The 21677-nt window shown below is 42.0% G+C and overlaps 1 protein-coding gene across 1 annotated transcript in view; it reads left to right on the forward strand.

Moving 5' to 3' along the window:
* The window catches only part of sfswap (splicing factor SWAP), a 112263-nt gene extending 91715 nt beyond the window's left edge, over positions 1–20548 (forward strand). Inside the window, exons 15-18 of the mRNA XM_066645883.1 lie at positions 1632–1784; positions 7963–8127; positions 9339–9411; positions 19792–20548. Coding sequence (XP_066501980.1) covers positions 1632–1784; positions 7963–8127; positions 9339–9411; positions 19792–19857 — 457 coding nt within the window. The 3' untranslated portion in view covers positions 19858–20548. The remainder of the gene's footprint in view (positions 1–1631; positions 1785–7962; positions 8128–9338; positions 9412–19791) is intronic.
* The last annotated feature ends 1129 nt before the right edge of the window (positions 20549–21677 follow it).

Genomic DNA, 21677 nt, shown 5'->3' on the forward strand with positions numbered 1-21677 from the left:
CATTGGATGCACATGGTCCTCCAGAATGGTTTGTTAGTCCTTGTCAGCCCATTTAGCACAAGTATTGGGCCAAGGGAATGCCATGATATGGCAGCCCAAACCATCACTCATCCACCCCATACTTCACTCTGGGCATGCAGCAGTCTGGGTGGTACGCTTCTTTGGTCTTCTCCACACTGTAACTCTCCCGGATGTGGGGAAAACAGTAAAGGTGGACTCATCAGAAAACAAAACATGTTTCACATTGTCCACAGCCCAAGATATGCGCTCCTTGCACCATTGAAACCGATGTTTGGCATTGGCATGAGTGACCAAAGGTTTGGCTATAGCAGCCCGGCCGTGTATATTGACCCTGTGGAGCTCCCGACGGACAGTTCTGGTGGAAACAGAGTACTAAGAGCATCTCTTCGGTTGTACAGTTTCCCCAATAAACGGAATCTTCCGCTCCAATATTTCAATCACTTACATGTATCATCATTCCATACACACACACACACACAGTTTGATTCCAACCACTCCTCCTTGGTTCATTATTTTTTGTCAGTGAGTGTATTTGCAGTGTTGTGTTGTGTTTTGCTAATATTTGGGAGTGATTTACATCATTTTCTGACCATAACAAACACAAAACATTTTCCTGATGACTACAGTTTGACAGGATGTTTGACTGATTAGAGTTTACAATCACACTTTTGTATCCCGTCATAAGATTTCCACTCTGTATTGGGGTGTTCACTTGTTAAACAGGAATATACGTTTGTTGGCCGAATGACTTCTTTCGGGAGTGTGCGGGGAGGGTGGAATTAGATGCCGAGTTTAACGAGGGTCATTTCGTACTGTTATTGCCCTTGAAAGGTGTAATGGAAAAAAGACTTAGTTACCATCAGAAAATGCATTATTACGAGAGACCATGGCCTGGAGGGACAGCAGCAGAATGGAAAGCTCTCAATGTGCCATCCCTCAGTCAGGATGAAGACGATTAATTGGAAATGTGAAGGATCATACTGCACTAAATCAAATATACCTGCACTAAATGATGTGGATGGGCCATTCAGATGAAGTAAAATATTGCTGACCGCTGGAGAACTTTCAATATCACCTTAAGATAGTGTAAAAGCTTAAATGATGCTCTAATGTTCAAATGGGGGTCAAATTTGTAACACTGAGGTGGGGCAGATAATGGTAGTTTTACCATATGAGTTTTTGTATTCCACAACCCCCCAGTCAGAGCAGTGCAACAGGCTTAAGGAGTTGTTTTAATAATGTAGAGGTAAGGATAGGAGCACTTTATCTTTAATACAGTGCTTTGAGCCACCTACTGTAATCTGTCTCTCTCAGAGTTGCTGGGTAATATATTTCCTCTCTCCTTTTTGCCAATTTACAGCTTCCTTTAAATAATTACAAAGACTAAGAAAAAAAGTTCAATTATTGCTAAAGCTACGAGAATAGTGTCACGATGGGGCAAAGAATAAATAATTTATTATCCCTAATTAGGGAACTGCAGAGTATCACTAAACAGCTGTGGTGGGATTTAGACGGACCCTGCGTAGATATTGTAGACCCCCTGTTTCCGCTGTTGGGAATTGTTGTTTGATAGCACATCCTGTTCTTTTCTCCCTGTGCGCCACTTTCAGGTCCCAGTCTCGCTCGCCCAACAGGAGGGAGCGCCACGCTCACACTTCAGAGAGACGCCGCGAGGAAAGGGAGCGAGAACGCTATGGAAGTGGTGCTTATCGCCTTGGCAACAGTCCAGGACTGGGCAGGAAGCGCTCAAAGTCCAGATCCAGGTACAGATGCACAGAAGATGGCCTGTAGGATGGAAGGAGTGTCAAAAGTGTAGACGACTGAAGTATTTTCACAAGGTTCAGAGAGGTTCTGTTATGTTTCTGAAGTGCAAATTGCTGTAAGAACTTTTTAAAAAGTAGGTCTTTGAATTGTCTCAAATCAATATTAACCGTTATGTTGAACACGGTATATTACTTACACAGAATATTCTGCAGTTCACCGCACAAAGCACAGCCCTGTATTATGGCCTCGGTTATAGCCTTCACTCTTGATGGTGCCTGGCTGTAAGGCTGTATGTCTTATTTCTACCTTGTAAAATATTAATAAATACAACAGGTGTCATGTATTACATACAGTTCAGTATTTCTTTAAATATCACATTTATTGAATGTAGCAATTTTAGTAATTGTCCGTCAAACTGAAGGTTCTTTGGACTAAAGCATATAATAAAATATAATGAAAGCCTTATTCAAACTTCATATTCAGACTAGTCTTTCCAAACTGAAATGTATGTAAATTTGTCTGACTCTCAAAACTGAAACTTTTTGAAGGAATTTTAGATTTTATTTTTTTATATTTTAACTTCAATTTTGTTCATGATATTTTTTTTTTCTGATATCCTTTAATGTGGAGTCCAGTTGTGAGTCAGTCAAGGGCAAGTTTTAATTGGACTGCAAGTCTGTCAAGGACATGTCGAAGTGGAGTGGGGAGTCAGTCAAGGGCAAGAATCAGTGCAGTTTTTGAGCCAATCAAGGTCAGGTCTGGGTAGAGTTCTGAATCATTCGTACGTACACCTGTATGAACCTGTAACCTGTCGCAGTGGGCCCGGACTCTTCCCCAAATCACGGGGCACATAGCAGGAACCTTCACAGGGCATCACACACTAATCCTGTCCCTCTCACACTCAAAATAGCAGGCGATTTTACCCACAGCCAATTCAATGTGTGTTTTTACATTGTGGTAGGAAACCTATGCAAGCACAGGGAGAACACACCAAACACTACGCATCAAACCCAGGATCCTGGAGCTGCGAGATAGCAACAGTACCTGTTGTGCATTTATGAACATAGTTGCAAAGCAGTTAAAAGCAAGTCTGAGTGGAATTGTGAGTGATTTAGAAGAACACTAGGTAAGAGTTGGATATTTTGCTGTTGGGGCTCCCCCTACCTTCATTCATTTTTACTGCACTGTACCAAATCCACTGGGAGAAAGAGGGAAAGTATTGTCATACCTTCCTCCAAAAGTTACATAGTACAGTTTCTGCAGTGCTGAGTCCAGAATAACAACAACAGTAGTGCTATTCATTTATCGTTATAACAGTCGTTTTGGAGCTGTAAGTGTAGGATAAAAATATGACATAGTGTTCCTTTAAAGCCCTTTTGAGTCAACTTTGCAATCAATGCAAGCCGAGCTTAATAGATTTGGGAGTTGGTGGATGGCGAATCTGCATCCTGTTGTGAGTGTTAAGGACGTGTTTTGTTCGGAGTGAGTCAAAGGCAGGTTTATGTGGAGTTGTGAGTCAGACAATGACAAGCTGAAATAAGGTTGCGAGTCAATCAGTGGCAAGTCTGAGTGCAGTTCCAAGTAATTCAAGGGCAATTCTGTATGGAGTTGCAAATCAGACATTTGTGAGTCACTCAAGGACAAGTCCGAGATCAGTCGTACGTCCGTCAGTTGCAAGGCTGAGTAGAGTTATACGCAGTGACAATGAGCTGTGAGGTTTACCTTGTCCATTTAAAATGCATTTTGAGGAGTGACCTCACTGAAGCATAAAAACAGGGGAGGAGACAACCTGACACAAATTACTAACCTGTACTGCCTCTGTGAACATAAAAATGTTTTAACACCAAGGGGATAAATAGGGAGGCATAATTACTTTGAAAATTGCCACGGCGCTATTTGTAAGAAGGTGTGCTAAAATTACCCCATTAATATCTTATTATATTTTCTCACCTCCAAAAGAAATATTCTTCTTTGTCTGCTTTCCAGTTCGACTGTTAGCATCTGTATGGTTGTAACTAAGCCGTTTGTATAACGTATAGGCGGAATGTAGTAAATCAGTTACAAAACCAAGGTCAAGTGCAATTATGCAAGTTTAGCGTGCACTAAAGCTTTTGGATCCCTATTAATACGTGTTATTAGTATATGATGAGTAAGAAAGAGACGTGTTTTTGGTTTGATTCTTTGGTTTTCATCTGAAACTCTGCAGTTGCTTGAGAACATTTGTTGATTAGTCTTTTGTAGTTTCAGTACAGAAGAGTTTCAGTTCGTTTCTAGACCTGTTGTGTTCATTCCGATATAACAGCACAATTAGTACAATATTTCTGAATAATTAACACCCAGACATTAAGTGAACATAAGTGTTTGTCACAACCATACCCATTAGCTCTTATCACAACACGCCAGTGCCGCATAATAAACAGTCACTTCTTAATTGGGGAAATGTTTAGAATACTGCTTACTGATCTTCGCTGTTTGAGAAATGGAAATGGATCCCCAGCCTGCTCACAGGCTCTGCAACCGAGGTGTATTTTCCTCCTTCCTGCTCAGGAAGCTCCATGCATCTTGTTCTCCTGTCAGACTGGGGTCAGAGTGAGAGTGAGCGTATGGTGGGGAGTTTTAATGGAGACCCGGTGAATGTTGACCCCAGAACTGATAAGACTTCTTTATTACCGAGTTCCTGCAGCCAGGAATTATCATAAAATCCCCTTACAGTTTGGCTGGTTTTCAGGATAGCCTGCAACTGCGGAGCATTTTGCTGTTAGGAGAAAAAAAAATGCTATACCAGTTCTTTTACACAGCTCACACCAGCTTTTTCGTTCAGTCTAATCCACCGTGTAAGAAGCGGTGGGGTTTTGCCTGACGTCAACATCGATTGACCGCCTCCCCAAGACTCTACCTTCACCTCCACGCCAGGACCCCATTTCACTATTGACACAAAAGCAATTCTCAAGTGTGAAAGAACCGCAGGGAGCAACAGTCAGGATAACCTCTCGGTGCTGCTTGCCTAGTCCACACTTCTCCCACGTTACATATAACACCAATTCCCCTGTGAGTGAAGGCCCTTCATATGCAGTTTCCATTCTTTGTTCCAGCAAACGGCAGTTCTTTGCTAAGCTCCATTTTATAAAGCCTCATTACATTTCATTACACTGCAGGCTTCCTCTATGTGCTGGAAGATCCATTTTCGTGTGAGTGATAGAGAGTGAGAGAGAGATGAGAGCCGAAATGAGGATGAGATTAACAGTGTAGAGCCAAGCATTTCTGTCACATGTTGCTGGGACAGGAGTAAATGCCTGTTCATGGTCTCAATGCTTGTCGGCAAGGAACTTCAATGGAATGATGTTCCATATCATATGACTGTTTATATTTCCAGAGTAGTAATGTATATATAATTGCATACCTGCATATTCTATACGTAATAAACCTAATTTACATACTTGATTAACATGTAATTATGCACATAATCAATGTATGTACATATATTTTCATGTTCAATATATATTTAAAACAAAATGCACATTATATATTAACATTCTGTATTGCTTAAGGTCAATGGAGTCTAATTTTGTTCACTGTAAACTATAAAATTTAAGAATAAATAAAACCTTTTTAAATAAGATTAGCCAAATATTTACAGCTTGTCTGAGCAAAGGAGAAAAAGGCTCAGCAAAGAAAAGAAACTCTACAAAGAAAATGAAAAAAATTTAAAGCCACTCAGCTGACTACCAAAATACAAACACACACAAAATAAATCTGCCTTTGACAGCCAGGCAGTCTCCAGAGTGTTTGATCTCATCAGCACGTATTATAGTGGATTTTAGTTTTAACCAAAGAATTGCCTTTTTATTCAGATCATGATAAAACCCCCTTGTTTACTTCTAAACCATGATGTGTTACCTCAGTGTAGAATCTACGCATAAGACAGATTTCCCCTCATTCCCATGAGCACAGTGATAAACAATTCATTGTGTACATGCCATAGGGGTCTGAGATTTTAAAAGCTCTTGAAACAAAGACGTTGCCAATATCCTGCACTCTGCGGCTGCTTGCATTTGTCCACACCTCGATGAGTGTGCGAGGGGAATTATCTCACATTTCCCTCTCTTACCACTACAGTCCATTTTCACCTGGGCTGATTAATTGTGTTACTGCCACAGATGCAGGTGTAGACTCCTGTTATTTGAGCATGGTTAGCTACACTTTCCCCTTTGGAACTCTAGCTTATTCTGAAATTAAGCTGGTCTTGTAAATGTCGATAAATTCTGCTGCTTCACTTTAAACGTTCACGTTAAAACCAATGGTTATACAGCTATGCCAGTATGAAACAACTTACTTATTAACGTTTGATCATTAAATTGAAGTTAAATACTAGGCATATACATTTCATTTATATATTTTTTTAATTTGGAGTTAACGTCTGTTTACAAAATTGAAGAAGATTCTTCAAGACATTCATTCATTCATTGTCTGTAAGCGCTTATCCAATTCAGGGTCGCGGTGGGTCCAGAGCCTACCTGGAATCATTGGGCGCAAGGCGGGAATACACCCTGGAGGGGGCGCCAGTCCTTCACAGGGCAACACAGACACACATTCACTCACACCTACGGACACTTTTGAGTCGCCAATCCACCTACCAACGTGTGTTTTTGGACTGTGGGAGGAAACCGGAGCACCCAGAGGAAACCCACGCGGACACGGGGAGAACACACCAACTCCTCACAGACAGTCACCCGGAGGAAACCTACACAGACACAGGGAGAACACACCAAACTCCTCACAGACAGTCACCCGGAGGAAACCCACGCAGACACAGGGAAAACACACTAACTCCTCACAGACAGTCACCCGGAGCAGGGCTCGAACCCACAACCTCTAGGCCCCTGGAGCTGTGTGACTGCGACAACTACCTGCTGCGCCACCGTGCCGCCCCAGAAGATAGAAATAAAAAATAAAAATTATATTGAGTAAACACCATTTATTTCCTCATTTGAACTAAAATAGTTTTGCTGACCTGGGACTAATATCTTTCAAGCTGTAAGATATTTTTGACAAACCTATGAGATTTGAGTAATCAGGCCTTTCTTTGCAAGATTATGTCCATAAATGATTTAGTGGATATTTCACCACAGATTGATTCGGAATGACCGACGATGACGTTTACACCCTGAGCATTCTCTCAAACTTTGAGCCAAAAATTCTCACAGATGCAGAGTTTAGGAAACATTTATTATGAAACGAACAATTTAGCTGAATTGGTTTGTTTTCACTAGTTGTGATTTGACCAAAGTGTCACAGAGTGAGTATTTTAATGCCCACTTATGACTTTCACCTCCCACTCCACTCAGAACGACTTCTCACTTTTCCGCAGGTAATTACAGATCTGAGTTCAGATAGCCTGACATGCCGATCTTTCAAAAAGTACGCAGCTTGACCAAGGCGTTCCAATGAGTCACGTCCATTAGTGTCAGTCTAGGAAATGAAAGTCTCTTGACAGGGCCTGTATTTCTGCAGCTTAAGTCCATGCTGGCAGCTGTGGTTGAGCTGTGCTAAAGGGAGTGTAGTGTGGCACTGCATGGCTTTACACTGATTGCAAAGCACTCCAGTGCATGTCAAACACTCACTAACTCGGGCTTTACTGTCCCCAGAGCCACAAGTCCCGCTTCCAGGAGAAGGGCAGAGCGGACAGCTTTTCACAGCTCCCTGCTTTTGTGCCTTTCTACTCATTCTTATTTTTTTGTCACAGATGCTACCGTTGCTTTTTTTTTCCCAGCTCAGAGGCCCTGGTTTGATGGCCATCAATCTTCTATGAGTGGGAGGTTTGTCAGAACCATTTAGAAGAGCAAGAAAAATAGTGTGTTATGCAAATACAGTCCTTTTACTGAGCAAATGACTCCCAACGTGTGAAAATTAAAATGTCGAAGATATTAAAAACAAAGTCACAGGTGTCAGCCATGTAAAAGGTCATGGCCTCTGTAGGGTTTTGAAGACATTGAACAACTAGGATATAGGTTTTTTTTTTAGCTCTGCAGCGATGCCCTTCACATAAGTATTGAGTAAGGATTGTTTACCATGGGACATAGAGGAGCTTCTATACACGGCATGAGTGAACAAAAGTCTACTGTACCTTTATCCTTTCTGTGCCTTTATTCTTTACACACGCTTTTTGTTTTCTCTCAGGTCTCCTCGTGAAAAGAGGAAGAAGAAGAGCTCGAAATCTCAAAAGGCTTTTTCGTGTTCACCCTCCGCTTCACCAAACAGATCTGGAAGAAACAGCAAAGGCTCCAAACGGGCCAGAAGTCCCTCCCCCAGCACCAGCCCTGCCTCCAGCTTAAGCAGGTCCAGGTAAAGTCCACCTGATATTTGTGGAATCAGTTGCTAATAAATGTCAGCCTGAAGCGCAGTGAGAAAACGCTAGGCTGTGCTCAACTAGAGCTGAAATGGGAGTTGTATATCGCTGTGCTTCTAGCAAATGTGTTTTTCATTCTGCATGACTCACAACTGATGTCCCACAGTGTTCGTAGCAGATCTCAAATTACCATCACAACAAAGACTGTGCTTTCGGCAGCTTTTCTTTGAAAGATACCTGTTTTTTGGCAAGATTTTGACAACTAGACTAATGACCTGTTGAATGAAACATGAAAGCTTTGGAAATACAGCTTCACCCACAGTAACTTTCGATTTACAATGTGTTTTTGACACTGGAAGGAATCATGTAAATGCGCTGCTGCTCTTATTCCTTCCTCAGAAGAGATTGTTTCTACTGAATGTCTTTGAAATAAAGCTGTTGAAAAAAAGGTTTACATTGAAGAATATTCTCTCAGGTTTTGTCACATGGTTCCTCGAATGAGAAGATATCCAGCTTGTTTGGCTGCGATTTTTATCCCTCCCTCCTCCGCCACCCCCCTCCCTTCTTTTTATTTTATTTGTGCAGTTGTTTTTTCTTCTGGGGATGGATGAATATTTCATGGCCATTCTCTGGCCCAACAGTTTTTGGTCTGAGATCTGGACATCCTGTTTCTTCTTTCCTGTCTTTACAGCTTTAAATAAACACCAACTGCCATGAATACTGTATTAGCCACTGTATATTGATGACTAAACACTTACTCTCACTCTCTCTCTCTCACTCTCTCTCTCTCACACTCTTCAGTTTAGCTCTCCTTCACTGACTTACTCATTCTGACTTGTCTCACTTTTTCACTTCTATCTGTCTTCTCGTGCTACGCTCTTTATCATTCTCTTCTCCTGTCTTCTGCTTTCATCTGTATTTTCACTTGCATTCTTTTTTTTATACGGCCGCCTTCTCACTCATTCTGTTTCTTTCTTACTGTCTCCATTGCCCTCATTTTATGTTTCTCTTCAATTCTCTCTCTCTCTCTCACCTCCCATTGTATTAAGTTGTATTCCTCTTTCACTCCCTTGTACTCTATATTCTCTCTCTCACAATCCCTTTATCTAACCGTTTCCCTCTCCTCTCTTTCTTTATTTTTCTCTTGATTGCTCTCTTTTTACACAATTTGACGGCCTCTCTCACCCTCTTCTTTCTCTCTTTTCAGGGATGGATCACAAGAAAAAGATAGGCATGTTTCCTCCACCATCGTTTCTTCGGTGCAAAACAAAATCACTCAGGTATGTCGTGTAAACATGCTGAGCTTAACAGTGTGTTGATTGAAAGCTCCATTTAAAGCTGGCAATAGGCTCACAAATATTTTTCAGAACCCTTAAGCAGCATTTCTGTACTTGACTCACTGTAGATTATCTTGTACGTCAGTCTCACTCAAATGAAGCTGACAGAATATTAAGCGTCAGTGTGTGCTGTGACCGGCTCTTGATCCTGTCCCTGTGTGTGTGTGTGTGTGTGTGTGTGTGTGTGTGTGTGTGTGTGTGTGTGTGTGTGTGTGTGTTTGAGAGATGTCTGTCTTGGTAAAAGAGTATCATTCCAGCAGGCTGATGCAACACAGCTGTCACTCTAGACAGCTTTCCCCTGATCTCTGGCCTCGTCGGTGGTGTAAAAGAAATGCCGCGTGTGTGCGTTTGCACATGTGGTTATCTAAGCCTTTCTGCCCTTGCACAGTGTTTATGTGAAGATTGTGTATACCAAACTGACAGAGATGAATTGGAAGTGAGGAAAACCAGGACAAACTTATGTTATGATGCAATGCATACGTTCATAATATCCGCTGCCAAATAATGGGCCAAGTCTGTCCAGTACTCTCCTGCCAATACTGGAGCTGATCGTCATCTGATCTCATACATGAGAGGGAATTCATTTCTATAAAGAGTGCTTTATTCCATCTGTAGTAATATCCTGCTCTTGACGTCCTTTGTGTGCATCTGGAGCTTTTGAGCTTTCTTTCCGGCTGCGTTCCAAATTGAGGCTGACGCCTCTGATCCCGGGCAGGTCTTTCCTGCAGCCAATGTCAGTCAGTGAAGGGAAGCATCTTATTAAAACTAACAGCTGCTGTTGGAACACACACTCCACAACCACTGCTGCTGCGTCCAGTCAGGAAATGATACAGTTCTGCGGAGCGCCATGACACAGGTTAATTATTTTTTCTTTCACTGACTACAAATACAGACAGGAAAACGATTCACTGAAGCCCTGTTGTGTTTATAAGCATTTATAATTAAAAGTCACTTTTCCCAAATCGATCTGACTCACCAAACTCATATATACATGGCAAAATTTACCCCCAATTCCCCCAATGCAATGATGTGTTGTTGATTAAATAAGTTAAAAATAAATGCACAACTTAAATAGAAAACACGCTTATATTAAAACCCATTTTAATGATACTAAGTATCTGTTGAATTAAACATATTGGGAAAGAGTTAAAAGAGCGAATGTTGCTTGTGTAAACTCTATTTCATTTTTTTTTACATTTTGCCGAAATATATTTAAGATGTGGCAACTAATCCTTCCCTAATTTCACCAGGGGTTTCTAAAACGTTGCATATGGCTGCCTTATTATAAGATACAAGGGCGTTTTTTAGACAGTCAACTAATATCTTCATAAATATATGGCCAAAAAAACAGGAAACTATAAAAAGAGTGTTGCCCAAGCTTTATTTTATGTTTGGCCACCACCTTAGCAGACGCATGTGTTTAAACACGTAATCACGTTCTACAGTGAAAGCAATGCCACCCCAGACCAGTGCCAAGCTGGATGTTCAGTAGTTCTAGTCGGACATTAATTCCTCCTGGTCACAGTCGCAGTGTCTCCGAAGCCAACCCAGAAACATTTGCAAGAACACACAATGGTGTGGTGCCCATCCATTGCAGGGCATCACACAGTCTCACACATATTTCGGAACAATTTTACTTAGCAAGTCAACCTGCCAACATGTGTTTGGGGATTTTGGGAGGAAACTCATTCAGACATAGGAATGTATTCAAACAAGATGAAAATTAAAATGGAGAGTAACAAACGCTTTCAGTTTCTATGTTGACAGATGCTGGACGTGTTAATGAGTACAGCTCCAGGCTCCTGGGGTTGTGGGTTTGAGCCCTGCCTCGGGTTACTGTCTGTGGGAAGCTTAGTGCATTTTCCCTGTGTCTGTGTGGGTTTCCTCTGGTGGCTCCATTTTCCTCCCACAGTCCAAGAACACGCTGGTAGGTGTATTGGCTACTCAGAGTGTCCATAAGTGTGAGTGAATGTGTGTGTTGGTCTGTTATGGACTGGCAACCCACTCCTGCTTTGTCTGTGTTCCTGGATAAGCGGTTGCAGATAATGTATGTATAAAATGAGCAAATCTTTTTTTTAAGTGATGATTCTATTGTATTTCTGAACAAGCTGTTCCCCCCCACCACCTCGGCTATTCTTACTTTAACCTGAATCATTATTTTGCCCATATAACAATACATTTACTAGAGGATGGATTCAGGCATGTAAGTGGAAAATTGTGTAAATTAGATTTTTTGCTGAACTTTTATATAAATGCATCCTTGTGTAAAGGCTGCACATGCAGCAGCGTGAGCGGTGTGTGTTTACATCGTGTGCAGCCTCCCACAGCACACAAGGGGTTTTATGAACTTTAAAACTGCCTGTCAGCCAGATGTGAGTGTGTGTGTGTGTGTCTGCCTCTGTGACGTTATGGACTGTTTTTTTCACACTCTTCTGCACACAGAAATTGAGTAGATATTTTTTTATGATTCATTTGGGCTTATTTTACATGGATGGTGTGCAATGTGTGTGGCAGGTGACTGATGGCTTGATTAGAGTGAGTTTATAGGCGAGCGTGGAACATGCCCCAGTAGGTTATTAATTTGTCATTAGTTTACTCAGACTTTAAGGGATAAGGGAGAGCAGAACAGTGAGAGTTTTACAGTGTCATTGGAGGGTCTCATATAGCATAAAGGTAGACAGGACCATGGTCCTCTGTTTTATTTTTTCCTCTCGCTCACAGCCACAGCTGCACATGTACTGGGTCATAAGGCATTACACACAAATAAAGTTTAGGGAAGCAGAGTGAAATTGCCTGTGCCTGTCTTTGTTGTTTAGTGTTAAAAACACTGACAAAAGATGGATCACATGGATTTTTCCTGAGCACAATAAATTTCAAATTGTACTTGAAGCATAACCACTCATGCTTAAGTGCAGTGTCTGCAAATCAGAACTGAATCTAGAAGCTCATGTTGTGAGAGCGTCAAAAATATGGTAAAGCATTGTGTGTTTTGTGGTGATGGATTGCTGTGTTTACCAGAAGCAATCGATCTGAGCTTTAAAAAAATTCAAAAGAGCATGTTGTATTTAGGGCAGCACTGTAGGGGGACCTGGAGGTTGTGGGTTCTAGTCCCTCTCCGGGTGACTGTCTGTGAGGAGTGTGGTGTCTTCTCCCTGTGTCTGCGTGGGTTTCCTCCGGGTGACTGTCTGTGAGGAGCGTGGTGTGTTCTCTCTGTGTCTGCATGGGTTTCCTCCGGGTGACTGTCTGTGAGGAGTGTGGTGTGTTCTCCCTGTGTCTGCGTGGGTTTCCTCCAGGTGACTGTCTTTGAGGAGTGTTGTGTGGTCTCCCTGTGTCTGCGTGGGTTTCCTCCGGGTGACTGTCTGTGAGGAGTGTTGTGTGTTCTCTCTGTGTCTGCATGGGTTTCCTCCGGGTGACTGTCTGTGAGGAGTGTGGTGTGTTCTCCCTGTGTCTGCGTGGGTTTCCTCCAGGTGACTGTCTGTGAGGAGTGTGGTGTGTTCTCTCTGTGTCTGCATGGGTTTCCTCCGGGTGACTGTCTGTGAGGAGTGTGGTGTGTTCTCCCTGTGTCTGCGTGGGTTTCCTCCAGGTGACTGTCTGTGAGGAGCGTGGTGTGTTCTCTCTGTGTCTGCATGGGTTTCCTCCGGGTGACTGTCTGTGAGGAGTGTTGTGTGGTCTCCCTGTGTCTGCGTGGGTTTCCTCCAGGTGACTGTCTGTGAGGAGTGTTGTGTGGTCTCCCTGTGTCTGCGTGGGTTTCCTCCGGGTGACTGTCTGTGAGGAGTGTTGTGTGTTCTCCCTGTGTCTGCGTGGGTTTCCTCCGGGTGACTGTCTGTGAGGAGTGTGGTGTGTTCTCCCTGTGTCTGCGTGGGTTTCCTCCGGGTGACTGTCTGTGAGGAATTTGGTGTGTTCTCCCTGTGTCTGCGTGGGTTTCCTCCAGGTGACTGTCTGTGAGGAGTGTTGTGTGTTCTCCCTGTGTCCGCGTGGGTTTCCTCCGGGTGACTGTCTGTGAGGAGTTTGGTGTGTTCTCCCTGTGTCTGCGTGGGTTTCCTCCAGGTGACTGTCTGTGAGGAGTGTTGTGTGTTCTCCCTGTGTCTGCGTGGGTTTCCTCCGGGTGACTGTCTGTGAGGAATTTGGTGTGTTCTCCTTGTGTCTGCGTGGGTTTCCTCCCACGGTCCAAAAACAGACGTTGGTAGGTGGATTGGCTACTTAAGTGTCCATAGGTGAGTGTGTTAGTGTGTAAGCTCAGATCGATTGCTTCTGGTAAACACAGCACTCTATCACCACAAAACACACAATGCTTTACCATATTTTTGACGCTCTCATAATACAAGCTTCAGTTTTGCAGACACTGCACTTAAACATGAGTGTGTGTCACCCTGTGAAGGACTGGAGCCCCCTCCAGTGTGTATTCCCGCCTTGCACCTAGTGATTTCGGGTAGGCTCTGGACTCACCGCGACCCTGAACTGGATAAGAAACCGGTTACAGAAAGTGAATGAATAAATATTGTATTTACGGCCAGTTGTTTTAGTGAATTTCTTAATTTTGCAATCAGTGTTCTTTCAGGATCACTAGCCTCCATGTTGATGGCCCATAACCTATTTTTTTTCATGTATTTTCTTAACAATTATGACATATTTTATTCCTCCCTCTAACTTGTATAATTAATAAAAATTTATTATAATTAATTTATTAAATATAATTAATTAATAATAAATTCAACATTTTGTGTGTATATATATATATATATGATATAATATATTAACCAAAGTATTCACTCGCACACCCAGATAATTTAATTCAGGTGTTCCCATCACTTCCATAGCCACAGGTGTATAAAATAAAATAAAAAAAGTCCTGCAGACTGCTTCTACATTTGTGAAACATTTGTGAAACAATGGGTCGCTTGCAGGAGCTGAGTTAATTCCAGCGTGGTATTGTGATGGCCTGCCACCTGTGCACCAAGTCTAGTCATGAAATTTTCTCGCTGCTAAATGTTCCTCAGTCAACTCTCAGTGGTATTATAACAAAGTGGAAGTGATTGGGAACAACAGCAACTCGGCCATGAACTGATAGGCCACGTAAAATGACAGACGAATAGATTTTGGACAATTTCATGCTCCCAGCTTTGTGGAAACAGTTTGGGGATGGCTAATTATTAAGACTGTACTTGGTGGCCCATTTTGTTTTCCCCGGAACTGCATCAATGGATTTTGCCTAGATCAGTCAATAACATCACTGACACACACACTCAGTTGTCTCATTCTGTTTTCAAGCCTCAATCTTGAGCTCAGTCAGGAAGCTTAAGATTGATTCGTTTAACCCTCCCGTACCTGCAGATCATCTCTGCTGACAATCAGTTCCAATCGAGTCACTCACTTTGGCCTTTCATGTGGACGTTCAGTGAGAAAAAGTTCATTGAAAGTAGCACTGAGTAATAAATGCCCAGCACAGAGTTTTGCTTTTCATCATGATTGCATCTGCCTTTGTTTACCCGTCCTAACAACCCCAAACAATTGGCACATCCCATTCACCAACGAGTGAGGAGATTTCTCCAGCCTCTGTCCATCTCAAACTGCTCTGGCCAACACTGTGGCAAGCTGTCCTTTTGTAATGAAGTGTAATCACAGTGAAGATTTCCTCAGCTCATTGCAGTAATCTGCTCTGGTCAGTCTTGATGACAGACTGAAGCATGGGGAACCCTTTATCCAGGCTTAGTGTTGTCACGTTAATGCAAGGGATCAAGGTGCTGTGATTGTGGCTCTCCATCACCAGCCCTAGGCTTTTAGCTCACTGACGCATTCCATGCCTCCTTATGCAGAGCTGATTGCTGTTTGTTTTTATTTGTTTGTCATTTCTCACTCTTTTTACCTCTCTCGTGCCCCCTCTCCCTCTTTCTCTGTTCTTGCTTATATTTATGCTCAGATCCTTTTCTCTCATTTTTTTGGCAAATGCTTACCATGCAGCAAATTTGCCATGCAGTCAGTAGCCAGAGGACACCCTTGCTCGTCCAGAGTGTGTTAACGCCAAGCGGTATTAGCTCTTGGATGCGAGTCAGATGTTTATCGTGCCTTCTCTCGCATGGCTGCTACTCTGATTGCCTGTGAGTGCTGTGGGGCTGATGGGACGCAGTTAAAGCATTTACAGGGACATGGCACAGTGTGCTCTCAGTGTGAGGCAGCAGCAGCAAGCCAGGTTCTGTGATATACAAGAGGGAACTTTGTTTTTTCAGTGTATTAAGAGCCTTATTACCTAATTTGGAAGACCCTCAGGTGGAAGGGGACGGGTTGGGTTTGGTACTTAAAGGGGAAATTATTATTTATTTTTATTTACTATGGGTAATTCAGTGGGTGAGATGTAAACAAAATTTTGTCTGGGGAGGTTTGTAGTGAAACGCTGCAATAACGAAAAATCTACCATCCACAATATTTTATAAAGTTGTGACAGAAACAAGGGGTTATTTCTGCATTGCAAAATATTTATTAATTATATATTAATACATTTAAATGATCTTTAATGCTTTTATATTGTTTTAATGAAATATATTAATAGATAGCCTGTTTTTTTACAAAGAAAACTAGACAATGTGTCACGCCCTTGTTCTGTCTTGTCTATTGTCCCTGCCATGTGTTCACTAAGCACATGGCTCTGTTTATTATTGTTCATGTCTCTGCCCTAGTCCCGCCTTTGTTCCTCCTCCTCGTCCGTGTCTCATTTGTAACCCTGCCCCCTTGTTATCTGTTTCAGGTGTCCCTTGTCTGTGTGGTGTATTTAAGTTCCCTTGTCTCTCTTCCTTGTGTTGGACATTCCATGTTTGCCTGTCTGTCTTGTCTGTTTCTCTGTTTGATTCACATCCCTGGTCTGTGTGTTTCTTCCATGTGCTTTGTGAGTTGTTTGGTTTGTCTATTTGTATTACTCTGTTTAGTTCTGTGTTCTAGATTAACTCTGTGTTCTAGTTTAGCCTCTGTGGTTCTCTCTGTCTATTTAGCTCTCTCTGTCCACTTCCCTTTTTGTCCAGTTCTCTCTTTCTGTCCATGTCCCTCTGTCTAGGTCATTCTTTCAAAGTCTCTCTCTGTCTAGGTCTTTGTTTAAGTATTCTTTCTAGTTCTTAATCTCTTTGTTTTGTTAAATTTTTTGATTGTAAATAAAGTCACTGTGTTTTAGCGTGTCCACCTCCGTCAGTCCACCCTCCGTGATTCCTGACACAATGAACAAATGAAATCTTGGGGTTTTTTTCTAATGAAAAACAAAATGTAAGGAAATATAAACAGGAAAATGCTTGCTGGTGTCAAGGCAATGAGAACGGACGTGCGGAATAATCAAGAAAAGTCGACTCCCAGAACATCGATTTTTTTCAAGCATGTGTGAGTCGTTCATATCAGCTGTTGTCCAGTGATTCATGGAGTTGGAACTCTTGGAATCAACTTAGTTTCAGTTTGCAGTAAACTTGATGTTAACTAAGATGTTAAAGTTAAATAAATGCAAATCGGTTGAATAAACTGGATAAGGTCCAATATTAAACTGAATAAAGTGAATATGATACACATAGTGTACAATAAAGAGTATTGCAAATGAATACATCAGTAATACTTAGTCAATTTCACTCTTAATAGTATTTTGATTAACACTCGTTGGAACAAGCTGATGTTGATTATGAGAGGCTTATGTAGGTCTCGTACTCTGAGCAACAGTAAAGTGTTATCAGAAAAACCCAGCATTAAACAGTGTCTCAAGCATTGGGCAAAACGTTCTTATCCTTTTTAAAGTTTTTTGAGGATAGATCGTAGAGCTATTAAATCAGACATCTGGTTTCTATCAACTCAGTGAGTGTTTTTACAATGCACTGTTCACACAAAACCACTCTGAACGACTTGTTTACGTCTCAAAAATTGAATGATGTTGAAATTTTTTAAAGAGTTGCTCTTTAACTAGCAGACCACACTGAAATTGTCTCTCTGTGGGCCCCTTTTTTCAGTGTTTTATTCCCCCCCTAATTCTCCGTGTGAGCCACTGTGGCGTGCCTGCTCTTACAGTTTTACTGCAACTTTTTGCTGCAGTACTTGGGTTTAATGTCTGGTTCCACTGCCCTCCCCCACAATACTCTCATATTCATCCGCCTCCTCACTGCCTTTTTATGTGAGTGGGCACGCACACGTGCCTTTGTGTGTGTGTGTGAGAGAGAGAGAGAGAGAGAGAGAGAGTGAAAGAGAGATGTTTGCGTTTGCTCTCTCGTTTGTTTTATGATTATTTTCATAGGTGCCTTATCGGAATTTTTCGATCAATATCTCTACATCCAGACGAGCAGACCAGGGGCAATAGCTTAAGTCTGAGAACCACCGGCACTATGACAACTGTGCAGTTGGGCCACCCGCTCTGACAGATTGACTATCTCACCAATTTGATGTGTAATCTCCAGGTTGGACTGTTTTCAAACCGCGAGCAGCAGGACTAATGAGTGCCGGCAGCCGGCGAGCCAGTGAAAAGGTGCCGGAGGTTCCTCTCTCATAAACAGGCAGGGAATGTATTAAGCTGTCCCTGGCCAAACACAACCCGTATCAGCTTGAGAGAACAGGGAATCTGTGCTTGTATTTTAGAAGTGTAATAATACACATGTCACAATAAGATATGTATCGTGGTTTTTGTCCACATTTTCAAGGCTTAAAAAAAAAGACTCCGGGAAATTGTGGAAGTGTCAGACACTCAAATCATCTTTGGAGGTTTTGGTTTTTTTTAATATTTGTTTGCTAGGTTTTGGGGTTTATTTTAGCTTGGATTTAAGATGTGAAACTTAAATGCAACATAAATTCTCGGTGATATTTACACTAAGCAAAGACTACTACATACAATACATTCATCACAGCGTTTGTTAGCCAGCTTTGCGAGTCATATTTTCCGATTGCGTATCATCATTACACTTTCAGAGAATTTTAATTGTTTTGTTCTCTTTAATTATCCATAATTTAAACGTAAAAATTCAAACATAAGCAGACATTTGTTGGCATCGTACAGTGTAATTCTGCCTCCACAGTTAACCCTTATTGGTCAGCCATTACAGTGCCCACAGAGTAGCTATCCCCAGTGAAGTGGGCCCATCTGCATTAGTAATTAGTAAAATGAATAAACATTCATTTGTATTGTAACATGTCGGGTATGTCATTACTGAGTAAACCTCAGGGCACGGCGCATCACTAATGAACCAGTAATGCATATATTAAAATATGCTTCCTTTCCTGTTATAGCAACATACAGCGATGGTATTCGACGCCTGCTGGAGCTACTGCGCATGCCACCTATAGGAATAGAATAGATAAGTGAATAAACAAGTAGTGAAGTCATCGCCTCAGTGGTGTTTGGAAGGATTGTATAGGAACAGCTGTGGTGCCCTATGGCCTGGAGTATGCGTGCAGAAGCTGGATTTAGACCGGGTGGTCCACGTGTTGGGGGAGGTTATGGGAATCCAGAGCTGACCTGTTGAAAGACACTATATGCTATGTGCCTCTTTCAGTCATAACACCACCAGCCCAGCCGCATATAGAGGCAGGCATTATCATACACATCTCACTCTTGAATCCCAAACATGCCTTTGTTGGAGTATTTTTAGTGTACACTGCCAAAGAAGAAGTTTAGGGTTTTTTTAATTCTTAAATTAACAGTGTGTATATGTACAAGCCATAAACCAGCATGCCATGTGTGTATGATCCTGTACTGTGGCCTTAGTGACTGATAGTTAATAGCTGAACAAAACTCTTGATCATGGCATGCTTTGGTTTATATCCCTATTGTTTCAGCAGTAGCTTTCTGACGACTCTAAAATTCCAGGTGCCACTAAGTGTTATTTGAGGTGATGCAATTGGTGAGCCATTTTAGGTTCTATAACATAGTGATTCTCACATTAATCCCAAAGTCCCATCAGAGAGTTCATCTCTGAGTTGAGTTGAAGTGAAAATGCTGGACCATCTGGGGGACCCTGTGGATTTGTTTGAAAACGACTGCTTTAAAGAACACTTCAGTGGTCGTTTCTTGTTTGTTAATGAGATGTTAGAGTTGGAAGAACAGGGTTTTTTTAAATAGTTGGAAAGGAAAGCTGGCAGGTTATAACTGAGACAAAGTTTACTCTTTGTACCACGGAAAACTTTTTAATGCTCAAAGCGTTATTAAATAGCTGATTTATTTAAAGTCTTCACAGGAATGTCATGTTTCTATTTATTACCAAGTGTCTGGGTATTCTTGTCCTCTTACACTGTGCTCTTGTCTCTCTTTTTCCTCAATCTTCACCTCTCAGTCCCTAACCCATATCTCACTGTTCTTTTCTTTGTCCCTTTTTTTTAAAGGACCTGATGGCGAAAGTGAGGGCAATGCTGGCTGCTTCTAAAGGTCTGCAGTCCAACCCGTCCTGAGAAAGGACCGGAGAGGATAGAGTGGACAGACTTCAGCTGGTCTACCACAGACCCGACCGTTCAGGAGCTCCTTCACAAACGCAAGGCTGGACTGTTGTGCTTTTATCCCTTTATGTATGTTCGGGTCTTATGTTACCAAATTGTTTATTTTCCGCGAATCAGATGAACATCAGCCACAGAGAGAGTCGCTTCATTGTAAGAGCAAAGCTGGAGGACGCACTGAAGCCCAAACAGGTTTGAGACGAGCCAGTCAGCAGACTGCCGGATTATCCTTCCCTCTGTTTGAAAAAGACTTTTTTTTTCTTTACTCGCCAGAAGGTTTCACCATAAAGAAATATTAAAGAGAGGAAATAATTTATTAAGTAACCGTGCAGTTTTGCAAAAACAAATTTGAACTTTAACCCAAATTGATGACAGAGCTCCTTCTCGTGTGATAATGCCTCTGCCACAGGGGCAGTGTAATATCCTTCTGTGAAGGATAATGTTGTTTATTTTCTCTCTCTCTCTCTCTCTCTCTCTCTCTCTCTCTCAGTCCCTTCCAGCCAGGTTCATTTTCTTCAGCCCTAGGCTGCCCTACATTTTCTGTAATTTAGTTTGAAATAATGTGGCCTTGATGTTCTAAGTTTGTACAGGGTTTCCTTTGCATTCGCTTTGTAAAACACAGAAAAAGTAATAAAAATCTCCACGTGTCTCCAGTCTCCCCGCACTGTGTGGCTTTCTTCGAACTCTCATGCTTTTCATTTGCTTCTCGTTTCCTGCACCTGTGAAATCTCCATGACTTCTGGACGGTCCGTCCTCAACCTATTTTCCTCAGGCCTGTCTGTTCCTTGTCTTGCTGACGGTCCTACATTGAGGCAGACTATGTTTAGAACATTGCTGCTTTGGGTTTTCTTGAGTCTTCTGACAGGTTGGACCTGCTTGCTGAGTCTTGTGGTGTGTGTCACACCATCCAGTGGAAGGGCCAGTGTGAGGCTCCCCACGAGGGCCCAGGATAATCCACACTCCACTTGGCTAGTATTACTTTATTCCCTTATGGAGAGGTGTTTTCTGTACTTCACAGAGCTGATGAAGTTACTCCACTTTAGTGTTATTTGGCTGTGAAATGTCTGTGGACTGCAGAAAGCTTAGAATATATTTCTAGTAATTCAGCTTGAAGCACACAGTGTTTATAGTCCATCTGGTTTACCGACAGAACAATGGGGCTTTGTGCAGAGCCGAAAGCTTACTCTTGATCAAGTTTTTTTTTTTCTTTGTGGACGCCATCACTCAGGCCCGTTTGTTTTCTCTCGCTCTATAGGTTGAGTAATAAACGTTTAACCTCAGGCTCTGAAAAGTGATCTCTCGTTTGAGCTGTAAAAATGGTCTTGTTTATGATTTTTCTATTTATTTGAACTGTAATTGTACAAAAGCTCCTGTGCATTCTCTGCCTTTAGGACTGCAGTGGAGAAACGGAACTACTTTCTCATCAGAATGTCATTAATCCTCATGACACCTTTATTTTGAATTCCATGGATCCAATAGCCCAGTCTTCATTGAATTCGTTTTAATTCTCTTTTTCTATTTTTTTTGTCTAGGCCGACAGCTGCAGCACGTTTGATAACACAAAGGAATGGTGTGTCCAGCAGTGTTTTTGTTTGTGTACTTGTTACCAAGGAGAGACGCTGCGCAGTGGAGTCGCAATGCTTTCAGTAGATGTGGGGGAAATCAATGAGGAGGGACTTCTTAAGGAGGGACCCCATACATTACAAAGCTCTCTTTGTTGGGATAGAGCTTGAGTGTAGTGTGCATGAGCACCCGTGCTGAAGAGTGCACCGCTGAAT

Source organism: Hoplias malabaricus, chromosome 15 (genome assembly GCF_029633855.1).
Source record: "Hoplias malabaricus isolate fHopMal1 chromosome 15, fHopMal1.hap1, whole genome shotgun sequence".
Classification (NCBI taxonomy): domain Eukaryota; kingdom Metazoa; phylum Chordata; class Actinopteri; order Characiformes; family Erythrinidae; genus Hoplias; species Hoplias malabaricus.